At 44.2% G+C, this 26385-nt stretch overlaps 1 protein-coding gene across 16 annotated transcripts in view; it reads left to right on the forward strand.

Moving 5' to 3' along the window:
* Positions 1 to 545: 545 nt before the first annotated feature.
* Positions 546 to 26385, forward strand: part of kif1aa (kinesin family member 1Aa) — a 137642-nt gene continuing 111802 nt past the window's right edge. For 6 of the 16 annotated variants that reach the window (XM_029708284.1, XM_029708285.1, XM_029708288.1 and 3 more), the window contains exons 1-2: positions 548 to 1007; positions 9194 to 9383. In XM_029708284.1, coding sequence (XP_029564144.1) covers positions 9278 to 9383 — 106 coding nt within the window. In that variant the 5' untranslated portion in view covers positions 548 to 1007; positions 9194 to 9277. Of the gene's footprint in view, positions 1008 to 9193; positions 9384 to 26385 lie in introns of all 16 variants that reach the window. The other 10 variants (XM_029708274.1, XM_029708279.1, XM_029708280.1 and 7 more) reach the window with 2 other exon arrangements.

The raw sequence follows: 26385 nt of genomic DNA on the forward strand, positions 1-26385 counted from the left end.
TGTATTTCCATTTTCCACGTAGCCTACTGTATTTCCATTTTCCACGTAGCCTATTGTATTTCCATTTTCCACGTAGCCTACTGTATTTCCATTTCCCACGTAGCCTACTGTATTTCCATTTTCCACGTAGCCTACTGTATTTCCATTTTCCAAGTAGCCTACTGTATTCATCCTTAGGAATTCTGTCTCCTTCAATCTCTATACCATAAGCTACTACTTCTTTAAAGATGTAAAAACAACCATCAAATTCAAAACAAACTAAACACAGTGTGTAGATAGATGCTACACATTCCTGTTCCAATGCTAAACACAGACAGAGCAGAGCTTATGTGTGTCTGTTCTATTCCTCTGAGGAACCTAATCTACGCTCTCTCTCTCTCTTTATCATTTTCTGTCTTTCTCTCTCTGTCTTTCTCGCTCTCTTTCTGTCTTTCTCTCTCTTTCTCGCTCTCTTTCTGTCTTTCTCTCTCTCTCTCTCTCTCTCTTTGTCTCTTTCTCTCTCTCTCTCTCTGCCCGGTGCACAGCCCTCCTCCCTCTCTCTCTCTGCTGCATTGATGCTGCTGCCACCTCCCTCGTGATGACATCATCGGCTCAGTATAGTTCAGCATCCTTCCTGTAGGCAGCAGCAGGCAGGCAGTCAACAGAACAGAGACATTTTGTCTTCTAGGTGGTGGTGGAGCACACAACGCAAACCCTCCCTGGACCCCAGGCTATAGCAGGGTATCTAGGCTATACTAGAATATACCCTTACCGGTGGTGTTATTTCTGCCTTGTGTCTTCTTCCTGCTCGGAGGGAGGGGAGAAGAGAAGGGAGGTGGGCTGCCAGCTGGTCTGTGACAGTCAGACAGAGAGAGAGAGACAGAGCCGGAGGAGAAGAGACTGGAGGCTGTGGAAACAAGACGAGAGAAAGAGAGAGAAAGAGAGGAACTGGAGTTGGGAGAAAGACGATTAACAGAGGAGGAGAGCAGAGCAAACAAGCTTCTTAAACCGGACGTGGCATTGAAGAGGTAGGATCCATTGTTCTGGTACTAATGCAGTATTCATGGGGCAGTGTTTGTTTGGTGTTGGGTCTCCCGGGGCTGGGAAGGGAAGGGAGGAATGATTGTGATGGGGTGCGGCTATTGAGGAGCTGTCAGCTCAGACCATGTAAGACAGATGGAAAACTAGGGGCTTAAATATAATAGATCATTTTCTCTACAACCTATTTATTATCATTTTGAGCTGGTTGACAATAAGAATTGCCCTGTCATTCAGGAGGTAGACTAGGCAGCAAAATCAGTTGACAACCTCATGAAGAATTATGCTTATTTATTAGGTTGCAAATTAATTGTGCCTTTGGCCCGGCATTATACAATAGTCAGGAATTATCCTGAAATGTCAATTTCAAATGAAATCCTACGTCTAGGCTACAGGGATGTTTTGTAGCCTACACTAGTAGAAAAAGAGGTGGTATCTAGAACCTAAAAGGGTTCTTCGGCTGTCCCCATAGGAGAACCCTTTGAAGAACCCTTTATGGTTCCAGGAAGAACCCGCTTGTTTTCCAGGTTGAACCCTTTTGGGTTCAATGTAGAACCCTCTGTGGAAAGGGTTCTACCCGGAACCCAAAATGGTTCTACCTGGAACCCAAAAGGGTTCTACCTGGAACTCAAAAGGGTTCTACCTGGAACCCAAAAGGGTTCTCCTACGGGGATAGCCGAAGAACCCTTTTGGAACCCTTTTTCCTAAGAGTGTATGACAGAAATGATGCAGGGAGTACATTGTAGATAGGCTAACGTATGATAAACTCATAGCCTGTGCATCTGTGCATATGATAAACTCATAGCCTGTGCATCTGAGTCTTATTTCACACAGCATCCTAACAGTAATAACAAAGGTAATTTAAATCAAAACCCTGTGTTAATAACCTAATTATTACAGTATTTTTATAAAATGGCAGTCAAATGCATTTAAATAGACTACCCACCTCATGTCAGGTTAAGCCTACACGCAGGCCTAGCAGATAATAGCCTGCAGTTAGCCACATGCTACAGTATATTTTTAATTTTTAATTTATTTTACCTTTATTTAATTAGGCAAGTCAGTTCAGAACAAATTCTTATTTACAATGACGGCCCAGGAACAGTGGGTTAACTGCCTTGTTCAGGGGCAGAACAACAGATTTTTACCCTGTCAGCTCGGGGATTCGATCTAGCAACCTTTCGGTTACTGGCCCAAGCTCTAACCGCTAGGCTACCTGCCGCCCATGTAAACTACACGTAAGTCTTACTGGGACTACTGTAAACTACACGTAAGTCTTACTGGGACTACTGTAAACTACATGGAAGTCTTCTGGGACTACTAGCCACCGTGCTAGTAGTCCCTAGCCACCGTGGGACTACTAGCCACCATGCTAGTAGTTCAACCTAGCCACCGTGCTTCTACACCTGCATTGCTTGCTGTTTGGGGTTTTAGGCTGGGTTTCTGTACAGCACTTTGAGATATCAGCTGATGTAAGAAGGGCTATATAAATACATTTGATTTGATTTGACTACTGTAAACTACACGTAAGTCTTACTGGGACTACTGTAAACTACACGTAAGTCTTACTGGGACTACTGTAAACTACACGTAAGTCTTACTGGGACTACTGTAAACTACACGTAAGTCTTACTGGGACTACTGTAAACTACATGGAATATGATATACAGTAGTTATTGTTTGCTTTTATTTTTGGTTGAACTATACACAAGATCATGGGGATATGATGGTGTTACAGTGATATTATGGTGTTATGGTGATATTATGGTGATATTATGGTGATATTATGGTGTTATGGTGATATTATGGTGTTATGGGGATATTATGGTGTTATGGTGTTATGGTGTTATGGTGTTATGGGGATATTATGGTGTTATGGTGATATTATAGTGTTGTGGTGATATTATGGTGATATAGTGTTATGGTGATATTATAGTGTTATTGTCACGTCCTGACCATAGAAAGCTTTTATTTTCTATGGTAGAGTAGGTCAGGGCGTGACACAGGGTTTTGTCTAGTTTCTGTTGTGTGGTTCTAGTTTCTGTATTTCTATGTTGTTTTTTGGGGGGATGATCTCCAATTAGAGGCAGCTGGTCATCATTGTCTCTAATTGGGGATCATATTTAGTAGTTGTTTTTTCCACCTGGGTTTGTGGGAGATTATTTTGAGGTAGTGTATGTTTGCACCTCTTCGTCACGGTTTGTTATTTTGTTTAGTAGTTTATTTGTATGTCTTGCATAGTTTCACAGTGAAAATAAAATGTGGAACGATATACACGCTGCGCCTTGGTCTTCATTGAACGACGAACGTGACAGAATCTCCCATCACAAAAAGACCAAGCAGCGTGCGTTTACGGGGAAGACGAGTTGGACATGGGAGGAAATCCTGGACGGGAAAGGACTCTGGAGGCAGGCTGGGGAGTATCGTCATCCGAAGGAGGAGATTGAAGCAGCGAGAGCAGAGCGGCGACGATACGAGGAACTAGCACGGCAATGACGGAAGCACGAGAGGCAGCCCCCAAATTATTTTGGGGGGGGGCACACGGGTTGGTCGGCGAAGCCGAGGGGTGATTCTGAGAGCGAAGAGGAATATTGGGAGAGACTGAGCGAGGAGTACTGTGAGATAGTTGAGGGGGGTGATGAGAGAGAGCTGTTGATTTGGCGTAGTATGTACGGCATTTTCCCTGAGGAGCGTGTGACCGGTCAGGCACCATGTTTTGCTGTGATACGCACGGTGTCTCCAGTGCGCATTCACAGCCCAGTGCATCCTGTGCCAGCGCCCCGCACTTGCCGGGCTAAAGTGAGCATCCAGCCAGGACGGATTGTGCCAGCCCTACGCTCCAGACCTCCAGTGCATCTCCACAGCCCAGTACACCTTGTTCCTGCTCCCTGCACTCGCCCTGAGTTGCGTGTTACCAGTCTGACGCCACCTGTGCCAGCCCTACGCATCAGGCCTCCAGTGCGCCTGCCCAGTCCGGTGTGTCCTGTTCCTGCTCTCAGCACTCGCCCTGAGGTGCGTGTTACCAGTCTGGCGCCACCTGTGCCAGCCCCACGCATCAGGCCTCCAGTGCGCCTTCCCAGTCCAGAGCTTCCGGCGACAGTTCCCAGTCCAGAGCTTCCGGCGACAGTTCCCAGTCCAGAGCTTCCGGCGACAGTTCCCAGTTCAGAGCTTCCGGCGACAGTTCCCAGCCCATAGCTTCCGGCGACAGTTCCCAGTACGGAGCTTCCGGCGACAGTTCCCAGTCCGGAGCTTCCGGCGACGTTTTACAGTCCGGAACCTCCTGAGACGGCCTACAGTCTGGAACCTCCTGAGACGGCCTACAGTCCGGAACCTCCTGAGACGGCCTACAGTCCGGAGCCTCCAGCGACGTCCCCCAGTCCGGAGCCTCCTGAGACAATCTGCAGTCCGGAGTCTCCAGCGGCGGTCTGCAGTCCGGAGTCTCCAGCGGCGGTCTGCAGTCCAGAGTCTCCGGCGATGATCCACGGTCCGGTGACAAAAAGCGGAGGGATCATACTGGTGGAGTGGGGGCTACGCCCCGAACCGGAGCCGCCTCCTATGCTGGCGGATAAGCAGGATGAGAGGGTTCTTTGTCCTGCACCAGAACCGCCACCGACATTAGACACCCACCCTAACCCTCCCTTTTTATTTTATTTTTTTCAGGTTTTGCGTTCGGAGTCCGCACCTTTGGGGGGGGGGGGGGGGGGTACTGTCACGTCCTGACCATAGAAAGCTTTTATTTTCTATGGTAGAGTAGGTCAGCGCGTGACAGGGGTTTTTGTCTAGTTTATATTTTCTATATTGTGGGGTTCTAGTTTCTGTTTTTCTATGTTGTTTTTTGGGGGGATGATCTCCAATTAGAGGCAGCTGGTCATCGTTGTCTCTAATTGAGGATCATATTTAGTAGTTGTTTTTTCCACCTGGGTTTGTGGGAGATTATTTTGAGGTAGTGTATGTTTGCACCTCTTTGTCACGGTTTGTTATTTTGTTTTGTAGTTTATTTGTATGTCTTGCATAGTTTCACAGTGAGAATAAAATGTGGAACGATATACACGCTGCGCCTTGGTCTTCATTGAACGACGAACGTGACAGTTAGGGTGATATTATAGATTTATGGTGATATTATGGTGTTATGGTGATATTATGGTGATATTATGGTGTTATGGTGATATTATGGTGTTATGGTGATATTATAGATGTATGGTGATATTATGGTGTTATGGTGATATTATAGATGTATGGTGATATTATGGTGTTATGGTGATATTATGTTGATATTATGGTGTTATGGTGTTATGGTGATATTATGGTGTTATGGTGATATTATGGTGATATTATGGTGTCATGGTGATATTATGGTGTTATGGTGATATTATGGTGTCATGGTGATATTATGGTGATATTATGTTGATATTATGGTGTTATGGTGTTATGGTGATATTATGGTGTTATGGTGATATTATGGTGATATTATGGTGTCATGGTGATATTATGGTGTTATGGTGTTATGGTGATATTATGGTGTCATGGTGATATTATGGTGTTATGGTGTTATGGTGATATTATGGTGTTATGGTGATATTATGTTGATATTATGGTGTTATGGCTATATTATGGTGTTATGGTGTTATGGTGATATTATGGTGTTATGGTGATATTATGGTGATATTATGGTGTTATGGCTATATTATGTTGTTATGATGGTGATATTATGGTGATATTATGGTGTTATGGTGGGAATCGATTACAATGATTCCATTTATTTTATTTTTTTTGCCATACTCTAACCCTAACCATAAAATATGAATAGTCTAGGTTATAATTGAATATGGTAACGGTTTAACATTAGGAACTGGTTGGGTAACTTGAAGGATATTTATATCCTGATTTGTGTTCCAGACACCATAGGGGCCTTTGGGGGCAGCCAATGGGGAGAAAGGAACTATGCCTTGTGTGACGGTACAGTTTGCACACCAACCGCCGTAGTGTTTTTACCACTGTGTTATAGGTCTATTAGTATTGTGCTTGTGATTCTATACGTCAAATCCAAGCATTATTTTAGATATTTTGTCAAACAGTAGGTCATATTAATGCCACGAACAGGGAGGCTGCTGAATTATTGTTCACTATTGTAATGACTTTTAAAGGTTTTTCATTGATTTCAACAGCACACGTCTCCAAATATAGTATGTCAAAATATACTGTGAAATTCAATATATTCCCTTAACGAGACAGCTGAGCATGTAATCCTACTGTATGTAACTCATTGATAACTAATTGCTATAGAAATATGATAATATCCTATCCAGCCATTATTTACACCTATAGTTCCTGTATTCTCCCAGTCCTGAACCCTGGTCTGCTCTGTGTCTGTTGTGTTCTGACTGACGGACTTGTCTAGTCTATGTCTGTTGTGTTGTGACTGACTGGTCTGTCTCTGTGTTATTGGACCAGTGTGACTGATTGACTGACTGGTCTGTCTCTGTGTTATTGGGCCAGTGTGACTGACTGATTGACTGACTGGTCTGTCTCTGTGTTATTGGACCAGGGTAATCCTAGGGAGCGGCCTGTCATTCAGCTGTGGCTGCACTTCTATTGTTGTCGCTAGGCTAAGTTCCCATCTCTCCTCCGCTGGAGCTGACCATGCATGCTCCTTTCATGAGACAGCCAGCCAGCCACACAGTCAGGCGCCCTCTATTGTAGTCCACTGGTGGTGGTCTGGACCAGGGGATGTGAGGCCTTGTTTGTACACAGATGGATTTAATTGAATGACAGGTCTCTCGTGATAGACTTTACATTGGGGCGGCAGGGTAGCCTAGTGGTTTGAGCGTTGGGCTACTAATCAAAAGGTTGCAAGTCCGAATCCCTGAGCTGACAAGGTACACATCTGTCGTTCTGCCCCCTGAACAAGGCAGGGGCAGAACTAGGCTGTCATTGAAAAATAAGAATTTGTTCTTAACTGACTTGCCTAGTTAAATACATAAACATAAATTAAGTAGCTGGCCAGTTGACGTGAGATTTGGGTCTGGGTTCTGAGATTAGACAGGTTCAGTTCTCTGTTTCTCTCTCAATTCAATTCAAGGGGCTTTGTTGGCATGGGAAACATAGGTTTACATTGCCAAAGCAGGTTAAATAGATTAAAAAAAACAAAAGTGAAATAGTGAACAAAGAGTAAAGACATTTCAAACGTCATATGTTGTAGCGATGTGCAAACAGTTCAACTACAAAAGGGAAAATAAATCAATGTGGCAACAGGTCACACATCTTGCTGCTGCGATGGCACACCGTGGTATTTCACCCAGTAGATACGGGAGTATATCAAAATTTGTTTTGTTGTTGAATTCTTTGTGGGTCTGTATAATCTGAGGGAAATACAGTGCCTTCGGGAAAGTATTCAGACCTCTTTTTCCACATTTTGTTAGGTTACTGCGTTATTCTAAAATTCATTAAATAGTTTTTTTTCCCCCCCTCATCAATCTAAATACAATACCCCATAATGACAATGGGAAAACCGTTTCATTGTGTCATTATTGGGCGGCAGGGTAGCCTAGTGGTTAGAGCGTTGGGCTAGTAACCGAAAGGTTGCAAGTTCAAATCCCCGAGCTGACAAGGTACAACTCTGTCGTTCTGCCCCCTGAACAAGGCAGTTAACCCACTGTTCCTAGGCCATCATTGAAAATAAGAATTTGTTCTTAACTGACTTGCCTAGTTAAATAAAGGTAAAATTGTGTCATTATGATGTATTGTGTGTAGATTGATGAGGATTTTTTTCTGTTTAATCCACTTTAGAATAAGGCTGTAACGTAACAAAATGTGGACAAAATCAAGGGGTCTGAAAACTTTCCGAAGGCTCTGTATGTGTCTCTAATATGGTCATACATTTGGCAGGAGGTCAGGAAGTGCAACTCAGTTTCCACCTCGTTTTGTGGGCAGTGTTGCACATAGCCTGTCTTCTCTTGAGAGTCAGGTCTGCCTACGGCGGCCTTTCTCAATAGCAAGGCCATGCTCACTGAGTCTGTACATAGTCAAAGCTTTCCTTAATTTTGGGTCATTCACAGTGGTCAGGTATTCTGCCACTGTATAATCTCTGTTTAAGGCCAAATAGCATTCTAGTTTGCTCAGTTTTTTTGTTAATTCTTTTCAATGTGTCAAGTAATTATCTTTTGGATTTCTCATGATTTGGTTGGGTCTACTTGTGTTGCTGTCCTGGGGCTCTGTGGGGTCTGTTTGTGTTTGTAAACAGAGCCCCATGACTCTTCTCCATGTTATTTTCTCTGTAGGTGATGAAAGGTTTGGGAATAGCTTCCTTTTAGATGGTTGTAGAATATAACGTCTCTTTTCTGGATTTTGATAATTACCGGGTATCGGCCTAATGCTCTGCATGTTTTACGTTTTATTGGCATGGGAAACATATGTTTACACTCTCTCTCTCTCTCTCTCTCTCTCGCTCTCTTACAATTCAGTGGTCATCTCCCTTAAATAAGATTATAGATTTGAGAGTGCTTGATGACTCTCGGAAGAGTAGGTTGCCATAGTGATATGGACGGACAGAGCAGAGGGAGGGAGTCTACATCTTTAGTGATCAAGGATCTTAGATACTGTAGCTGAACTAATGTAATTTATGAGCTTTATCCTTCCGGGAGAAGAGGTTTCTTGAATCACTATACCTCCTTCTGTTTACCTTAATGGAAACGCAGCAGAATAAGGGCTTTGTGATCTGACATGCGGCCCAAATGGCACCCTATTCCCTTTATAGTGCACTACTTTTGATTAGAGACCCCCTATGGGGCCCTGGGCTAAAGTAATGCAAAACATAGGGAATAGGGTGCCATTTGGGATGTAGTCCAGGTGTAATAGTGGTGCAAAGTCACACAAGGTGAACATGAAACACCATGGAGATACAGTATAATGCTTACAACAAGGTCACACCATGGAGATACAGTATAATGCTTACGACTCTTAACGTTGCTCTGTTTGACTCTGTGGTGATCAACTGGAAACCAATCGTAGGGTTCAGTCACAGTAATAGGGTATAACTGTATCACATCGATACTAAAAACAGAGACAGGTTTGATAGCAGTGAGACAAGCTCACAGATAGAAGTTTCTCTTGTGCGTGTGTGTGTTAACGTTAACTGTCTAAGGATTTGCCGTTTTATACTTTCCATTTTCTTTTACAGGTGTTGCTATAGATTTCTCAGGCCCTGTATTTGGGCCCGTTTTGAGAGGCGCTCCGAGCAGGCTGGTCCTAGGCAGGAGGCACCATGTCCGGGGCCTCTGTGAAGGTGGCGGTGCGGGTCCGTCCCTTCAACTCCAGAGAGATGGGGAAGGACAGCAAATGCATCATCCAGATGTCAGGAAACACAACCAGTGAGTATCACACACACACACACACACACACACACACACACACACACACACACACACACACACACACACACACACACACAGACACAGACACAGACAGACAGACACAGACAGACAGACAGACACACAGACACACACACACACACAAGGTGGGCCTTTTCTAAAGTAGTGTTCTACATGGAACCAAAAAGTGTTCTACATGGATCTAAAAAGGGTTTCTCCTATGGGAACCCTGTTTTCTAAATGTGTAGTAATTCATTTAATGTGGCAGCATAAGATCACCGCCCCTCATCTCCCCCCTCACCTCCCCTCTAATCTCCCCCTTCATCTCCACCCTCACCCCCTTCATCTCCCCTCTAATCTCTCCCTTGATCACTCCCTTCACCCCCCTTCATCTCCCCCCTCACCTCCCCCTTCACCCCTCCTCTACCTCCCCCTAGAGAAGGTATTTAGGTAGAGGATGTTGAGGTATTTAGGTAGAGGATGTTGAGGTATTTAGGTAGAGGATGTTGAGGTATTTAGGTAGAGGATGTTGAGGTATTTAGGTAGAGGATGTAGAGGTATTTAGGTAGAGGATGTTGAGGTATTTAGGTAGAGGATGTAGAGGTATTTAGGTAGAGGATGTAGAGAAGGTGTTTAGGTAGAGGATGTTGAGGTATTTAGGTAGAGGATGTAGAGGTATTTAGGTAGAGGATGTTGAGGTATTTAGGTAGAGGATGTTGAGGTATTTAGGTAGAGGATGTAGAGGTATTTAGGTAGAGGATGTTGAGGTATTTAGGTAGAGGTTGTAGAGAAGGTATTTAGGTAGAGGATGTTGAGGTATTTAGGTAGAGGATGTTGAGGTATTTAGGTAGAGGATGTAGAGGTATTTAGGTAGAGGATGTTGAGGTATTTAGGTAGAGGATGTTGAGGTATTTAGGTAGAGGATGTTATCAAACACCTGTAGAGAAGGAGCGCTATGGAAAGGTCAAGGTGGTATTGAGGTAGAAGATGAGAGGCAGAAGATCAGAGGGTGTACCCGGCTCCACGAGGGGCTAAAGTGGGTTAAAGTGGGCTAAAGTGGGCTTTAGTGGGTTAAAGTTGGCTAAAGTGTGTTAAAGTGGGTTAAAGTGGGCTTTAGTGGGTTAAAGTGGGTTAAAGTGGGCTTTAGTGGGTTAAAGTGGGCTAAAGTGTGTTAAAGTGGATTAAGGTGGGTTAAAGTGGGCTTTAGTGGGTTAAAGTGGGCTAAAGTGTGTTAAAGTGGGCTTTAGTGGATTAAAGTGGGTTAAAGTGGGCTTTAGTGGGTTAAAGTGGGCTCAGCTCCCTCAGTTCAAACTTAAGCCCCCTCAGTTTTAGTTTTATGTCATTATATAAAAAAATAGAAAAAGTTGAGTGACAGGTTGGCAGCAAGTATAACTTATTTGGGTTTCCATAAAATGTGGGGAAAAACATCTAATCTCTGTGGTAGGCTAAGTGAATAATGTGATCCAGTCAAGTTTACCAGTTGGGTCCTGGTGAGGACACCTTGTTGGAGGCTGAACTGTGTCCTTCCTGCTCCTCTGCTGTTCCTATGGGGGGGGGGGGGGCTCTGCAGGAGTGTCTCCCCCATGATAGGGTGTGTGAGGTTTTCATCCTGACATTGACTGACGCTGAATTGATTATGACCGAGCTCTCTCTCCGGAGACCTGGAGAGGAGAGGGTGTGTCCTCACATTCATAATCAAACGCGCCATCAGCAAAGACACCTGCTCCGACTATGTTATCAGTTAAACAGCCAAGATCATGTTATCGTAAAAAAAAAAAACAGAAAGGATGCCTATAATTTTAGAAAGAGCGAATTCTACATTTTCACCTCACTTAAAACATCACTTTTTTGGGGGGGGCGGCTAAAACCATAATTTGGTCTAATAGAAAAGTGCATTATCATCATAAATCCTGTGATGAAAGTGTCTGCCCTTCCCTTCCCCTGTGCCCTCTCTGGGGCTTATTGCTGTGATGAGTGAACCACTTTCCTCTCCCACAGTCACTCGAGAGAAAAACAAGTTCTGGATAGTATAACATTTTAAAATGCAATAGCGTGAAAAACACAGCTTTGTCCGCTTGTTCCTGTCGAGGAGAGGAAGGGTCTCAGCTTTCTGGAGGGATCAGCTCAATATTCAGCTCAATAGCAACTATTTTAAAACCTAGATATTTGATATGGCTTTGAGATATGGGGGCGGCACACGGGCGAAATACGTACCTGCCATTGTGAGGGTAGAGGCCTATAGGTCTTATGGGTAGTAGCCTACAACTGGTAATAACCTACAACTGGTAGTAGCCTACAACTGGTAGTAGCCTACAACTGGTAATAGCCTACAACTGGTAATAGCCTACAACTGGTAGTAGCCTACAACTGGTAATAGCCTACAACTGGTAATAGCCTACAACTGGTAATAGCCTACAACTGGTAATAACCTACAACTGGTAATAGCCTACAACTGGTAATAGCCTACAACTGGTAATAGCCTACAACTGGTAATAGCCTACAACTGGTAATAACCTACAACTGGTAATAGCCTACAACTGGTAGTAGTCTACAACTGGTAATAGCCTACAACTGGTAGTAGCCTACAACTGGTAATAGCCTACAACTGGTAGTAGTCTACAACTGGTAATAGCCTACAACTGGTAGTAGCCTACAACTGGTAATAGCCTACAACTGGTAATAGCCTACAACTGGTAATAGCCTACAACTGGTAGTAGCCTACAACTGGTAATAGCCTACAACTGGTAGTAGCCTACAACTGGTAATAGCCTACAACTGGTAATAGCCTACAACTGGTAATAACCTACAACTGGTAATAGCCTACAACTGGTAGTAGGCTACAACTGGTAGTAGCCTACAACTGGTAATAGCCTACAACTGGTAATAGCCTACAACTGGTAATAACCTACAACTGGTAGTAGCCTACAACTGGTAATAGCCTACAACTGGTAATAACCTACAACTGGTAATAACCTACAACTGGTAGTAGCCTACAACTGGTAGTAGCCTACAACTGGTAATAACCTACAACTGGTAGTAGCCTACAACTGGTAATAACCTACAACTGGTAGTAGCCTACAACTGGTAGTAGCCTACAACTGGTAATAGCCTACAACTGGTAATAGCCTACAACTGGTAATAACCTACAACTGGTAATAGCCTACAACTGGTAATAGCCTACAACTGGTAATAGCCTACAACTGGTAATAACCTACAACTGGTAGTAGCCTACAACTGGTAATAGCCTACAACTGGTAATAACCTACAACTGGTAATAACCTACAACTGGTAATAGCCTACAACTGGTAATAACCTACAACTGGTAGTAGCCTACAACTGGTAATAGCCTACAACTGGTAATAGCCTACAACTGGTAATAGCCTACAACTGGTAATAGCCTACAACTGGTAATAACCTACAACTGGTAGTAGCCTACAACTGGTAATAGCCTACAACTGGTAATAACCTACAACTGGTAATAACCTACAACTGGTAGTAGCCTACAACTGGTAATAGCCTACAACTGGTAATAGCCTACAACTGGTAATAACCTACAACTGGTAATAACCTACAACTGGTAGTAGCCTACAACTGGTAATAGCCTACAACTGGTAATAACCTACAACTGGTAATAACCTACAACTGGTAGTAGCCTACAACTGGTAATAGCCTACAACTGGTAATAGCCTACAACTGGTAATAACCTACAACTGGTAATAACCTACAACTGGTAGTAGCCTACAACTGGTAATAGCCTACAACTGGTAATAACCTACAACTGGTAATAACCTACAACTGGTAATAGCCTACAACTGGTAATAGCCTACAACTGGTAATAGCCTACAACTGGTAATGTTTTTGTAGGACATGACATGAATAAATGGCTACTAACAGTATTATATTTAGAGTAAGCGATCGAGGCTATTTGTTTTGTAGTTTCCACTTCCTCAGGTGGTGAACCCTTAAATGAAATAGCCTATATTTCCTTCAGAAAGTATTCACACCGCTAGACTTTTTCCACATTTTGTGTTACAGCCTGAATTTGTATTATTGATTACTTTTAGATGTTGTGTCACGGGCCTACACACAATACCCCATAATGTCAAAGTGGAATTATGTTTTTAGACATTATCGGCATGGCCCCTCAGTCGAGCAGTGAATTTCAAAAACAGATTCAACCACAAAGACCAGGGAGGTTTTCAAATGCCTCGCAAGGACGGGCACCGATTGGTAGATGGGTAAAAAAGTAGAAGGTTAATATCCCTCTAAGCATGGTCAAGTTATTAATTACACTTTGGATGTTGTATCAATACACCCAGCGACTACAAAAATACAGGCGGAGAGGAAAGAAACCGCTCAGAGATTTCACCATGAGGCAAAAGGGGATTTTAAACCAGTTACAGAGTGTTATGGCTGTGATAGGTGACAACTGAGGATGGATCAACAACATTGTATACTCCCTAGAAAAAATGGTTCTACCTGGAACCAAAAAGGGTTCTACCTGGAACCAAAAAGGGTTCTACCTGGAACCAAAAAGGGTTCTACCTGGAACCAAAAAGGGTTCTCCTATGGGGACAGTCGAAGAACCCTTTTTGGTTACAAATAGAACCTTTTTGGGTTGCATGTAGAACCCTCTGTGTAAAGGGTTTTACATGGAACCAAAAGGGTTCTGCCTGGAACCATAAAGGGTTCTTTAAAGGGTTCTCCTATGTGTATAGCCGAAGAACCCTTTTAGGTTTTAGATAGCACCTTTTTTTCTGAGAGTGTATTTATTCTACAATACTAACCGAAATGACAGAACGAAAAGAAGGAAGCCTGTACAGAATACAAATATTGCAAAACTGGGAAAAATGTGGCAAAGAAATCAATTTTATGTCCTGAATACAAAGCGTTACATTTGAGGCAAATCCAACACATCACTGAGCACCATTCTTCATATTTTCAAGCATGGTAGTGGCTGCATCATGTTATGGGTAGTTTTTTAAGATGTAAATAAATGTGATCAAATCTGTTTGTCACATGCGCCGAATACAACAAGTGTAGACTTTACAATGAAATGCTTAGTTACAAGCCCTTAACCAACAGTGCAGTTCAAGAAGAAGAAAATATTGACCAAGTAGACTAAAATAAAAAGTAATAATAAAAAGTAACACAATAACAATAACGAGGCTCCATACAGTCAATGTGGAGGCTATATACAGGGTGTTACGGTACAGAGTCAATGTAGAGGCTATATACAGGGTGTTACGGTACAGAGTCAATGTGGAGGCTATATACAGGTTATTACGGTACAGAGTCAATGTAGAGGCTATATACAGGGTGTTACGGTACAGAGTCAATGTGGAGGCTATATACAGGGTATTACGGTACAGAGTCAATGTAGAGGCTATATACAGGGTGTTACGGTACAGAGTCAATGTAGAGGCTATATACAGGGTGTTACGGTACAGAGTCAATGTAGAGGCTATATACAGGGTGTTACGGTACAGAGTCAATGTAGAGGCTATATACAGGGTGTTACGGTACAGAGTCAATGTGGAGGCTATATACAGGGGGTAACTGGTACATAGTCAATGTGGAGGCTATATACAGGGTGTTACGGTACAGAGTCAATGTAGAGGCTATATACAGGGTGTTACGGTACAGAGTCAATGTGGAGGCTATATACAGGGTGTTACGGTACAGAGTCAATGTAGAGGCTATATACAGGGTGTTACGGTACAGAGTCAATGTAGAGGCTATATACAGGGTGTTACGGTACAGAGTCAATGTGGAGGCTATATACAGGGGGTAACTGGTACATAGTCAATGTGGAGGCTATATACAGAGTGTTACGGTACAGAGTCAATGTAGAGGCTATATACAGGGTGTTACGGTACAGAGTCAATGTGGAGGCTATATACAGGGGGTACCGGTACAGAGTCAATATGGAGGCTATATACAGGGGGTACCGGTACAGAGTCAATGTGGAGGCTATATACAGGGTGTTACGGTACAGAGTCAATGTGGAGGCTGTATACTGGGTATTACGGTACAGAGTCAATGTGGAGGCTATATACAGGGTGTTACGGTACAGAGTCAATGTGGAGGCTATATACAGGGGGGTACCGGTACAGAGTCAATGTGGAGGCTATATACAGGGTGTTACGGTACAGAGTCAATGTGGAGGCTATATACAGGGTGTTACGGTACAGAGTCAATGTGGAGGCTATATACAGGGTGTTACGGTACAGAGTCAATGTGGAGGCTGTATACAGGGTATTACGGTACAGAGTCAATGTGGAGGCTATATACAGGGTGTTACGGTACAGAGTCAATGTGGAGGCTATATACAGGGGGTACCGGTACAGAGTCAATGTGGAGGCTATATACAGGGTGTTACGGTACAGAGTCAATGTGGAGGCTATATACAGGGTGTTACGGTACAGAGTCAATGTGGAGGCTATATACAGGGTGTTACGGTACAGAGTCAATGTAGAGGCTATATACAGGGTGTTACGGTACAGAGTCAATGTAGAGGCTATATACAGGGTGTTACGGTACAGAGTCAATGTGGAGGCTATATACAGGGGGTAACTGGTACATAGTCAATGTGGAGGCTATATACAGGGTGTTACGGTACAGAGTCAATGTAGAGGCTATATACAGGGTGTTACGGTACAGAGTCAATGTGGAGGCTATATACAGGGGGTACCGGTACAGAGTCAATATGGAGGCTATATACAGGGGTACCGGTACAGAGTCAATGTGGAGGCTATATACAGGGTGTTACGGTACAGAGTCAATGTGGAGGCTGTATACAGGGTATTACGGTACAGAGTCAATGTGGAGGCTATATACAGGGTGTTACGGTACAGAGTCAATGTGGAGGCTATATACAGGGGGGGGGGTACCGGTACAGAGTCAATGTGGAGGCTATATACAGGGTGTTACGGTACAGAGTCAATGTGGAGGCTATATACAGGGTGTTACGGTACAGAGTCAATGTGGAGGCTATATACAGGGTGTTACGGTACAGAGTCAATGTGGAGGCTGTATACAGGGTATTACGGTACAGAGTCAATGTGGAGGCTATATACAGGGTGTTACGGTACAGAGTCAATGTGGAGGCTATATACAGGGGGGGTACCGGTACAGAGTCAATGTGGAGGCTATATACAGGGTGTTACGGTACAGAGTCAATGTGGAGGCTATATACAGGGTGTTACGGTACAGAGTCAATGTGGAGGCTATTTACAGGGGGTACCGGTACTGAGTCAGTGTGCAGGGGTACAGGCTAGTTGAGGTAATCTGTACATGTAGGTGGGGGCTGAAGTGACTATGCATAGATAACAAACAAACAGTGAGTAGCAGCAGTGTACAAGAGGGGGGGTGTCAATGTAAATTGTCCAGTGGCGATTATATGAATTGTTCAGCAGTCTTATGACTTGGTGGTAGAAGCTGTTGAGGAGCTTTTTGGTCCTAGACTTGGCGCTCCGGTTCAGCTTGCCGTGCGGTAGCAGAGAAAACAGTCTATGACTAGGGTGACTGGAGTCTCTGACAATTTTTAGGGCCTTCCTCTGACAACGCCTATTATATAGGTCCTGGATGGCAGGAAGCTTGGCCCCAGTGATGTACTGGGCCGTTCGCACTACCCTCTGTAGCGCCGGAGGACGTCCTGTCAGTTGTCATAATTGTTGTGTAAGTCTATGGAAAGGGGTGAGAACCATGAGCCTCCTAGGTTTTGTATTGAAGTCAATGTCCCCAGAGGAGGATGGAAGCTAGTTGTCCTCCAGCTACACCATGCAACTCTACAGAGTGCTGTTGAGGCTACTGTTGACTTTCATTACAAAACAGTGTGTTTAAATCAGTTATTTGGTGACGTGATTATATTTAGATTACCGTAATTTCCGGACTATTAAGCGCACCTGAATATAAGCCGCACCCACTGAATTAAAAAATAAATATTATTTTGAACATAAATAAGCCGCACATGTCTATAAGCCGCAGGTGCCTACCGGTACATTGAAACAAATTAACTTTACACAGGCTTTAACGAAACACGGCTTGTAACAAAATAAATAGGCTTTAACGAAACACGGCTTGTAACAAAAAATAATAAATTAGCAGTAAGCTAATAGTCAATTCCTCACGCTGCTGTTTCTAACGTCTTATCATCGACTCATTAAGACCAAGCTCCCGTGCAGCAGCTCTATTTCCTTTTCCAACAGCCAGATTAATCGCCTTCAACTTGAAAGCTGCATCATATACATTTCTCCGTGTCTTTTCTTTGCCATGAGGGTGACAAAATGACTACCGTAATCAGAATGATGGGAAGTTTGAGAGCGCTCGATTTAATCTAAACAGTAAACAAAAAAGTTGTTTGACCTTAACCCGTTCGGCAATTTCATTGGTCTAATGAAAGCTTCATGCCGGCAAAAAACTGAGCACGTCACAGAATGTGTTTTTTTGGAGAAAAAAATTTGAAAGCGGGAAAAATCCATATATTAGCCGCGTCATTGTTTAAGCCGCGAGGTTCAAAGCTTTTTAATATTTCACTATTTGTATTTTTATGAAAGTTCATATAAAGATGTAAGTAATTCATCTCTATTGAATAGGCTGGAGGGATGTGGATAAAATGCCAAATTTACTAATATGAGTTGAAAGGTAAAAAGACCACTGTTATGTCCTGACATTGTTTGAGGTTAGTGTTTATGTGTGAGGAAAATGTCTCAAGAATAATATTTAAAATGCAGACCAGAATAAAGGGGGGGGGAGATGTGCTACAGACCACTGATTCCTGCGCACTATTTGTTTACTTGTTTATCAATTCCCAGTGAAATATATATATAAATATTCATATATATTCATCAGTGAAGTTACTGTCAATCTCAATGTATTCCCCTATTCATTTAGAATGTCTGGTTTCTTAACCTCTCTTGGGTAGGGGGCAGTATTTTCACCTCCGGATGACGTGCCTAAAGTAAACTGCCTGTTACTCAGGCCCAGAAGCTAGGATATGCATATAGTTGGTAGATTTGGATGGAAAACACTCTAAAGTTTCTAAAACCGTTAAAATAATGTCTGTGAGTATAACAGAACTGATATGGCAGGTGAAACCCCGAGGACAAACCATCCAGGGAAAATAAATTGAGGTCATAGGATTTTCCAATTGTTTTCTATGGGATACCCTTATTATTAGGAACCTGGTTGCAGTTCCTATGGCTTCCACTAGATGGCAATAGTCTTTAGAAATTGTTCGATGTTTTTCTTTTGAGAAATTAAGAAGTAGTCCTATTCATTGTAAGTGTCACTCCAGGTGGACTCTACTGTTTTGAGGTGCGTGAACTGGAGCTCGCTTCACATTGTTTTTATCCGATATTAGAAAGTTTATTCTGTCTTAAATTTGATCGATTATTTACGTTTTAGGGTACCTGAGGTTGGATTAGGAACGTTGTTTGAAATGTTTGGACCAAGTTTACGGGTAACTATATTTGTAGGCATGTTCGGCGAGTTGAAACCAGTGTATTTCTGAATCAAACGCGCCAAATAAATGTACATTTTTGGGACATAAAGAAGGACATTATCGAACAAAAGGACCATTTGTGATGTTTCTGGGACAGTTTGGAGTGCCAACAGAAGAAGATCTTCAAAGGTAAGGCATTAATTATATCGCTATTTCTGACTTCGGCGGAAGTCGTGACAAAACACCTGTAGAGAAGAAGCGCCATGGAAAGGTCAAGGAGTGTAAGGTAAAGCCGGGGGTAGGATCAAGAGGTAAGGAGAACCCTCTGTGTTTTATTCATTCGTTCTGTTTGGTTTTGGAACATGGAGTGAGGTTTTTAAAGTTCTGTAAGACACTAAGATCAACGTAAATTCCCATCACTGTTCAGTGGGTTGGAGCGGACCTGTCCAGACCATTTACTGGGAGCTGTTCACCACCATAACCAGTCAGTCTGCGCATGGTGGGCTGTTGTAGCTCACACTCAGATGTCAAGCTGCGGTACTTATTCAGAGGAATAATGTTTACTTGTGCACCAGTGTCTAGTTTGAACTTTAGCTTTGTGCCTTGTGTTCCTATCTCAATGTCAGCAAAGGCTTGCTCTGTCTCTGATATGACTTTTCTGTGTCACTGAATCAATAAACAGTTCATCAGCATTTGACTCTTTGATTGACATTTCATCTTCACTCACTGTGTGTACTGTTTTTACACGGTAAGCTCTGCACACCTTTGCAAAGTGACTCCATTTACCACATTTAGTACACTGTTTGCCTTCAGCTGGGCAATTTCCTTGTTCGCTATGCACTTTGTATCCACAATATCCACATGTTTTGAGTCTTGTGTCGCTCTGTTTGAGAGTTGTGTCTCTCTCCGTTGTAAAACGCGCTCTCTGTGCACCGGAGGTTTGATGTCTGCCTGACCGAGTCCACTGCTTGTTCACGTGATGCGCTCGTGCTGCTGCGCGAAACGGTTTTCATCTGAGCCGGTGCTAGCTCGTGAGATCTGGTTATGTCGATAGCTTTGTCCAGCTCAGACCCAACAATCAAAAGTGTTTCTCTCCCACTTGGGGTTGAGTGTATTCCAAATACAATACGGTCCCTGACCATCTCATCCTTGTTTGCATAATCACAGTCTTTAACAAGCAGACGCAGCTCAGTCACAAACGGTTCAAAAGACTCGCTAGCTCCCTGTACTTTCTCATGGAATTTGTACCTAGCGAAAATTGCATTAGTCTTCGGCACAACACATGCTTGAAAACGATCGTAGTGTGTTTTCAGTAGCTTTGATTCAGCCTCGCTAAGTGTCCATGTGTTGTAAATATCTCTCCCTTTTTCACCGATCCAGAGGAGCAGGTAGCTACATTTTTCCTCTTCTCCTCTTGCCTTCAGAGGACCCGTGAACATTAGCGCCACATGCTGTTTGTACTGACGCCATGCATCAGGTAAGTTTGTAGACTCCCAGTCCATTCGAGGTGAAGGAACTCCAGAAAAAAATCCATATTTTAAGACCTTTTACTCTGACACCATGTCTTGTTTTGTACGCTTTGTACAAAATAATAAAATGCAATACTACAGGATATTTCTTAACGTAGCTCTTTATTATTAGCTAGCTACAACTGGCATGTTCATTTATCTCCAACCATGATCAACTGACCTTGACCTAACCCTCTGGGTGGTCTTAACCAATCATAGCACAGTATGATACGGAGGTAAAATGCATCCAATTATAATTCAGTATGTTTACACATATGAATATTACATACACCTACTCCAGCAATTCTGTTTTTGACTGAGAAAGCCACCAGAAAGCTTGAAGAGAAAATCCCCGATTGTGTGATTGTACGTCTGATGACAGTGTGATAAATACAATCCAGTAGAGAGAGGGAGTCACGGCCATCTCTGCAGCATAACCAGTAGAGAGAGGGAGAGACAGCCATCTCTGCAGCATAACCAGTAGAGAGAGGGAGAGACGCCATCTCTGCAGCATAACCAGTAGAGACAGGCAGAGACGGCCATCTCTGCAGCATAACCAGTAGAGAGAGGGAGAGACGACCATCTCTGCAGCATAACCAGTAGAGAGAGGGAGAGACGGCCATCTCTGCAGCGTAACCAGTAGAGACAGGGAGAGACGACCATCTCTGCAGCATAACCAGTAGAGAGAGGGAGAGACGGCCATCTCTGCAGCATAACCAGTAGAGAGAGGGAGTGACGGCCATCTCTGCAGCATAACCAGTAGAGAGAGGGAGAGACGGCCATCTCTGCAGCATAACCAGTAGAGAGAGGGAGTCACGGCCATCTCTGCAGCATAACCAGTAGAGAGAGGGAGAGACGGCCATCTCTGCAGCATAACCAGTAGAGACAGGCAGAGACGGCTATCTCTGAAGCGTAACCAGTAGAGAGAGGGAGAGACGGCCATCTCTGCAGCATAACCAGTAGAGAGAGGGAGAGACGGCCATCTCTGCAGCATAACCAGTAGAGAGAGGGAGTCACGGCCATCTCTGCAGCATAACCAGTAGAGAGAGGGAGAGACGGCCATCTCTGCAGCGTAACCAGTAGAGAGAGGGAGAGACGGCCATCTCTGAAGCGTAACCAGTAGAGAGAGGGAGAGACAGCCATCTCTGCAGCATAACCAGTAGAGAGAGGGAGAGACGGCCATCTCTGCAGCATAACCAGTAGAGAGAGGGAGTCACGGCCATCTCTGCAGCATAACCAGTAGAGAGAGGGAGAGACGGCCATCTCTGCAGCATAACCAGTAGAGAGAGGGAGAGACGGCCATCTCTGCAGCATAACCAGTAGAGAGAGGGAGAGACGGCCATCTGCAGCATAACCAGTAGAGAGAGGGAGTCACGGCCATCTCTGCAGCATAACCAGTAGAGAGAGGGAGAGACGGCCATCTCTGCAGCATAACCAGTAGAGAGAGGGAGAGACGGCCATCTCTGCAGCATAACCAGTAGAGAGAGGGAGAGACGGCCATCTCTGCAGCGTAACCAGTAGAGAGAGGGAGAGACGGCCATCTCTGCAGCGTAACCAGTAGAGAGAGGGAGAGACGGCCATCTCTGCAGCATAACCAGTAGAGAGAGGGAGAGACTGCCATCTCTGCAGCATAACCAGAAGAGAGAGGGAGTGACGGCCATCTCTGCAGCATAACCAGTAGAGAGAGGGAGAGACGGCCATCTCTGCAGCATAACCAGTAGAGAGAGGGAGTCACGGCCATCTCTGCAGCATAACCAGTAGAGAGAGGGAGAGACGGCCATCTCTGCAGCATAACCAGTAGAGACAGGCAGAGACGGCCATCTCTGAAGCGTAACCAGTAGAGAGAGGGAGAGACGGCCATCTCTGCAGCATAACCAGTAGAGAGAGGGAGAGACGGCCATCTCTGCAGCATAACCAGTAGAGAGAGGGAGTCACGGCCATCTCTGCAGCATAACCAGTAGAGAGAGGGAGAGACGGCCATCTCTGCAGCGTAACCAGTAGAGAGAGGGAGAGACGGCCATCTCTGAAGCGTAACCAGTAGAGAGAGGGAGAGACAGCCATCTCTGCAGCATAACCAGTAGAGAGAGGGAGAGACGGCCATCTCTGCAGCATAACCAGTAGAGAGAGGGAGTCACGGCCATCTCTGCAGCATAACCAGTAGAGAGAGGGAGAGACGGCCATCTCTGCAGCATAACCAGTAGAGAGAGGGAGAGACGGCCATCTCTGCAGCATAACCAGTAGAGAGAGGGAGAGACGGCCATCTGCAGCATAACCAGTAGAGAGAGGGAGTCACGGCCATCTCTGCAGCATAACCAGTAGAGAGAGGGAGAGACGGCCATCTCTGCAGCATAACCAGTAGAGAGAGGGAGAGACGGCCATCTCTGCAGCATAACCAGTAGAGAGAGGGAGAGACGGCCATCTCTGCAGCGTAACCAGTAGAGAGAGGGAGAGACGGCCATCTCTGCAGCGTAACCAGTAGAGAGAGGGAGAGACGGCCATCTCTGCAGCATAACCAGTAGAGAGAGGGAGAGACTGCCATCTCTGCAGCATAACCAGAAGAGAGAGGGAGTGACGGCCATCTCTGCAGCATAACCAGTAGAGAGAGGGAGTGACGGCCATCTCTGCCAAGAGAACACAGATATTGCCATCTGCTCTGATTTAATCTTAATAATCAGCGTCCCAAATGGCAACCTATTCCCTTTTATAGTGCACAACTATTAACCAGGGTCCTTTGTTTACATTCTTTACAGTCGTTATGGAGTCGGTAATAACAAAAAGACAACACGCATTCGGATGCCGACGCCACCATTGCACTTCACAGACCTTGCATATCTGCAGGCGCTACAGCCTAGCTTGGCTTCTCTGGTAATTACTTAAAGATTAACAGTAATTAGTTTATTTTACCAGAAGGCAAGATGTCATGTGTGGTGTAATGCCGTCTCACAGTACAGTGGATTAATTGTAGCCTGGTCCCAGATCTTTACCAATGCCTCTGAATTGCCTAACCCTACACTGCATCAATAGAGGCTATATTTACACTGCACCAATAGAGAATATATTTACACTGCATCAATAGAGGCATATTTACACTGCACCAATAGAGGCTATATTTACACTGCACCAATAGAGGCTATATTTACACTGCACCAATAGAGAATATATTTACACTGCACCAATAGAGGCTATATCTACACTGCATCAATAGAGGCTATATCTACACTACATCAATAGAGGCTATATATATACAGCACCAATAGAGGCTATATCTACACTGCACCAATAGAGGCTATATCTACACTGCACCAATAGAGGCTATATCTACACTGCACCAATAGAGGCTATATCTACACTACATCAATAGAGGCTATATCTATACAGCACCAATAGAGGCTATATCTACACTGCACCAATAGAGGCTATATCTACACTGCACCAATAGAGGCTATATCTACACTGCACCAATTGAGCCTATATCTACACTGCACCAATAGAGTCTATATTTACACTGCACCAGTAGAGGCTATATCTACACTGCACCAATAGAGGCTATATCTACACTGCACCAATAGAGGCTATATCTACACTGCACCAATAGAGGCTATATCTACACTGCACCAGTAGAGGCTATATCTACACTGCACCAATAGAGGCTATATCTACACTGCACCAATAGAGGCTATATCTACACTGCACCAATAGAGGCTATATCTACACTGCACCAATAGAGGCTATATCTATACAGCACCAATAGAGGCTATATCTACACTGCACCAATAGAGGCTATATCTACACTGCACCAGAAGAGGCTATATCTACACTGCACCAGTAGAGGCTATATCTACACTGCACCAGTAGAGGCTATATCTACACTGCACCAATTGAGCCTATATCTATACAGCACCAATAGAGGCTATATCTACACTGCACCAATAGAGGCTATATCTACACTGCACCAATAGAGGCTATATCTACACTGCACCAATAGAGGCTATATCTACACTGCACCAATAGAGGCTATATCTACACTGCACCAATAGAGGCTATATCTATACAGCACCAATAGAGGCTATATCTACACTGCACCAATAGAGGCTATATCTACACTGCACCAGTAGAGGCTATATCTACACTGCACCAATAGAGGCTATATCTACACTGCACCAGTAGAGTCTATATCTACACTGCACCAGTAGAGTCTATATCTACACTGCACCAATAGAGGCTATATCTACACTGCACCAATAGAGGCTATATCTACACTGCACCAGTAGAGTCTATATCTACACTGCACCAATAGAGGCTATATCTATAACAGGCTTCTTTTGTACTTCCCTAAAAAAAAATGGTCTGTTGCTAAATATTGTGATGGCATTTTTTTGCCTACTACATCAAGCATGCCCTCTTGTTCAGGCTGGACAGTGGCAGTGTGCGTCCCAAATGCCACCCTATTCCCTAGACAGTACCCATAAGGTTCTGGGAAAAAAAGTTCATTCGTAGATAAAAAGGTGCTATCTAGAATGTAAAAGGGTTTTTCGGCAGGTCCTCATAGGGGAACCCTTTGAAGAACCCTCTTTAGTTCCAGTTAGAACACTTTTTAGTTCCATGCGGAACCCTTCAAACAGAGGGTTCTACATGGAACCCTAAAGGGTTCTACATGGAACCCTAAAGAGTTCTACATGGAACCAAAAAGGGTTTTTCTATGGGGACAGCCGAAGAACCCTTTTGGAACCCTTTTTTGTAAGAGTGTAGTGCACTGTATAGGGAAAAGGGTGTGATTTGGGACGCAACCTCAGTGTGGTCTGAGTAGCTCCTCTGCAGCACAGAATACAGATGAGGGGGGGGGGGGGGTTCATGGGAGTTCAACGGACCAAATGGGACACATCATCTATATTTAATGCTAGATTACCTGCGAGAACATTCTGGTTGGTGTGCCAGAATGTACCATGTTATCAGAAACACATCTACTCGACGTAAATCATTTCCTGTTTCAGTGCCTTATGGGAAATGTACCATCAAATCAGCAGTATTTTAAACCCTCCTCCTCAGACATACTTTCATCAGATCAGACACCATAGTGTGCCTTATACCAACATCATAACACCCCTGTCTTCAGAGACACTGGTCCTCTCCAGCACATTGTTCTCTGTTGCATCCCGAATGGTCTCCTTATTCCCTTTATAGTGCACACTCTTAAGAAAAAAAATAGGGTTCCAAAAAGGGTTCTTCAGCTGTCCCCATAGGAGAACCCTTTTTGGTTTCTGGGTAGAACCAAAAGGGTTCTACCTGGAAACAGAAACGGTTCTCCTATGGTGACAGCCGAAGAACCGTCATAGGTTCTAGATCTTTTTTTCTTCTTCTAAGAGCATAGTGGTCCAAAGCAATGCACTACGTAGGGAAACGGGTGCCTTTTGGGAGTCAGCCTTAGCATATTGTTCTGTGTTCATACTGAGTCAATGGGGCTGGCTGCTTAGCTGCTTGGCTGCTGGGGATGTGGGGTCTGTATGGAGGATGATGTCATGACAGACAGAACCCCCCCCCCCCTGCATGGTAACAGTGTCTGGAGACTGGACGGGGGCCAGCGAGGGGGTTGGACGGGGGGTGTCTTTTGTGGATCTCTGTCTCTGCTTTGTGCTCCTTGATGGCTAGAGATTGTTCAATAGGCTAGTTCCCACAAAGCACAAGAATGGCAGTGAGCTAAGTGAGTGACTGGGATAGCTGGAGTGATTCAGGCTAGGCTTGGAGGTTTGATTAGGATGCTGGGGGTGGAAATTAAGGCTGGATTAGGATGCTGGGGGTGGACTTGAAGGCTTGATTAGGATGCTGGGGGTGGATTTTATCGCTTGATTAGAATGCTGGGGGTGGACTTTAAGGATATAGGCCTAGTGACAGTTGAAAGTGACAGGTTTGTGGACTCAGTCTAAAGGTATGAGGATAAAACTGTTGTGCAGGAGCACTGCAGTGTTCAGACTATACCCCCCTGTCTGTCAGTGTTCAGACTATACCCCCCTCTCTGTCAGTGTTCAGACTATACCCCCCTGTCTGTCAGTGT

The sequence above is a fragment of the Salmo trutta genome, chromosome 22 (assembly GCF_901001165.1).
Source record: "Salmo trutta chromosome 22, fSalTru1.1, whole genome shotgun sequence".
Taxonomy (NCBI): Eukaryota; Metazoa; Chordata; class Actinopteri; order Salmoniformes; family Salmonidae; genus Salmo; species Salmo trutta.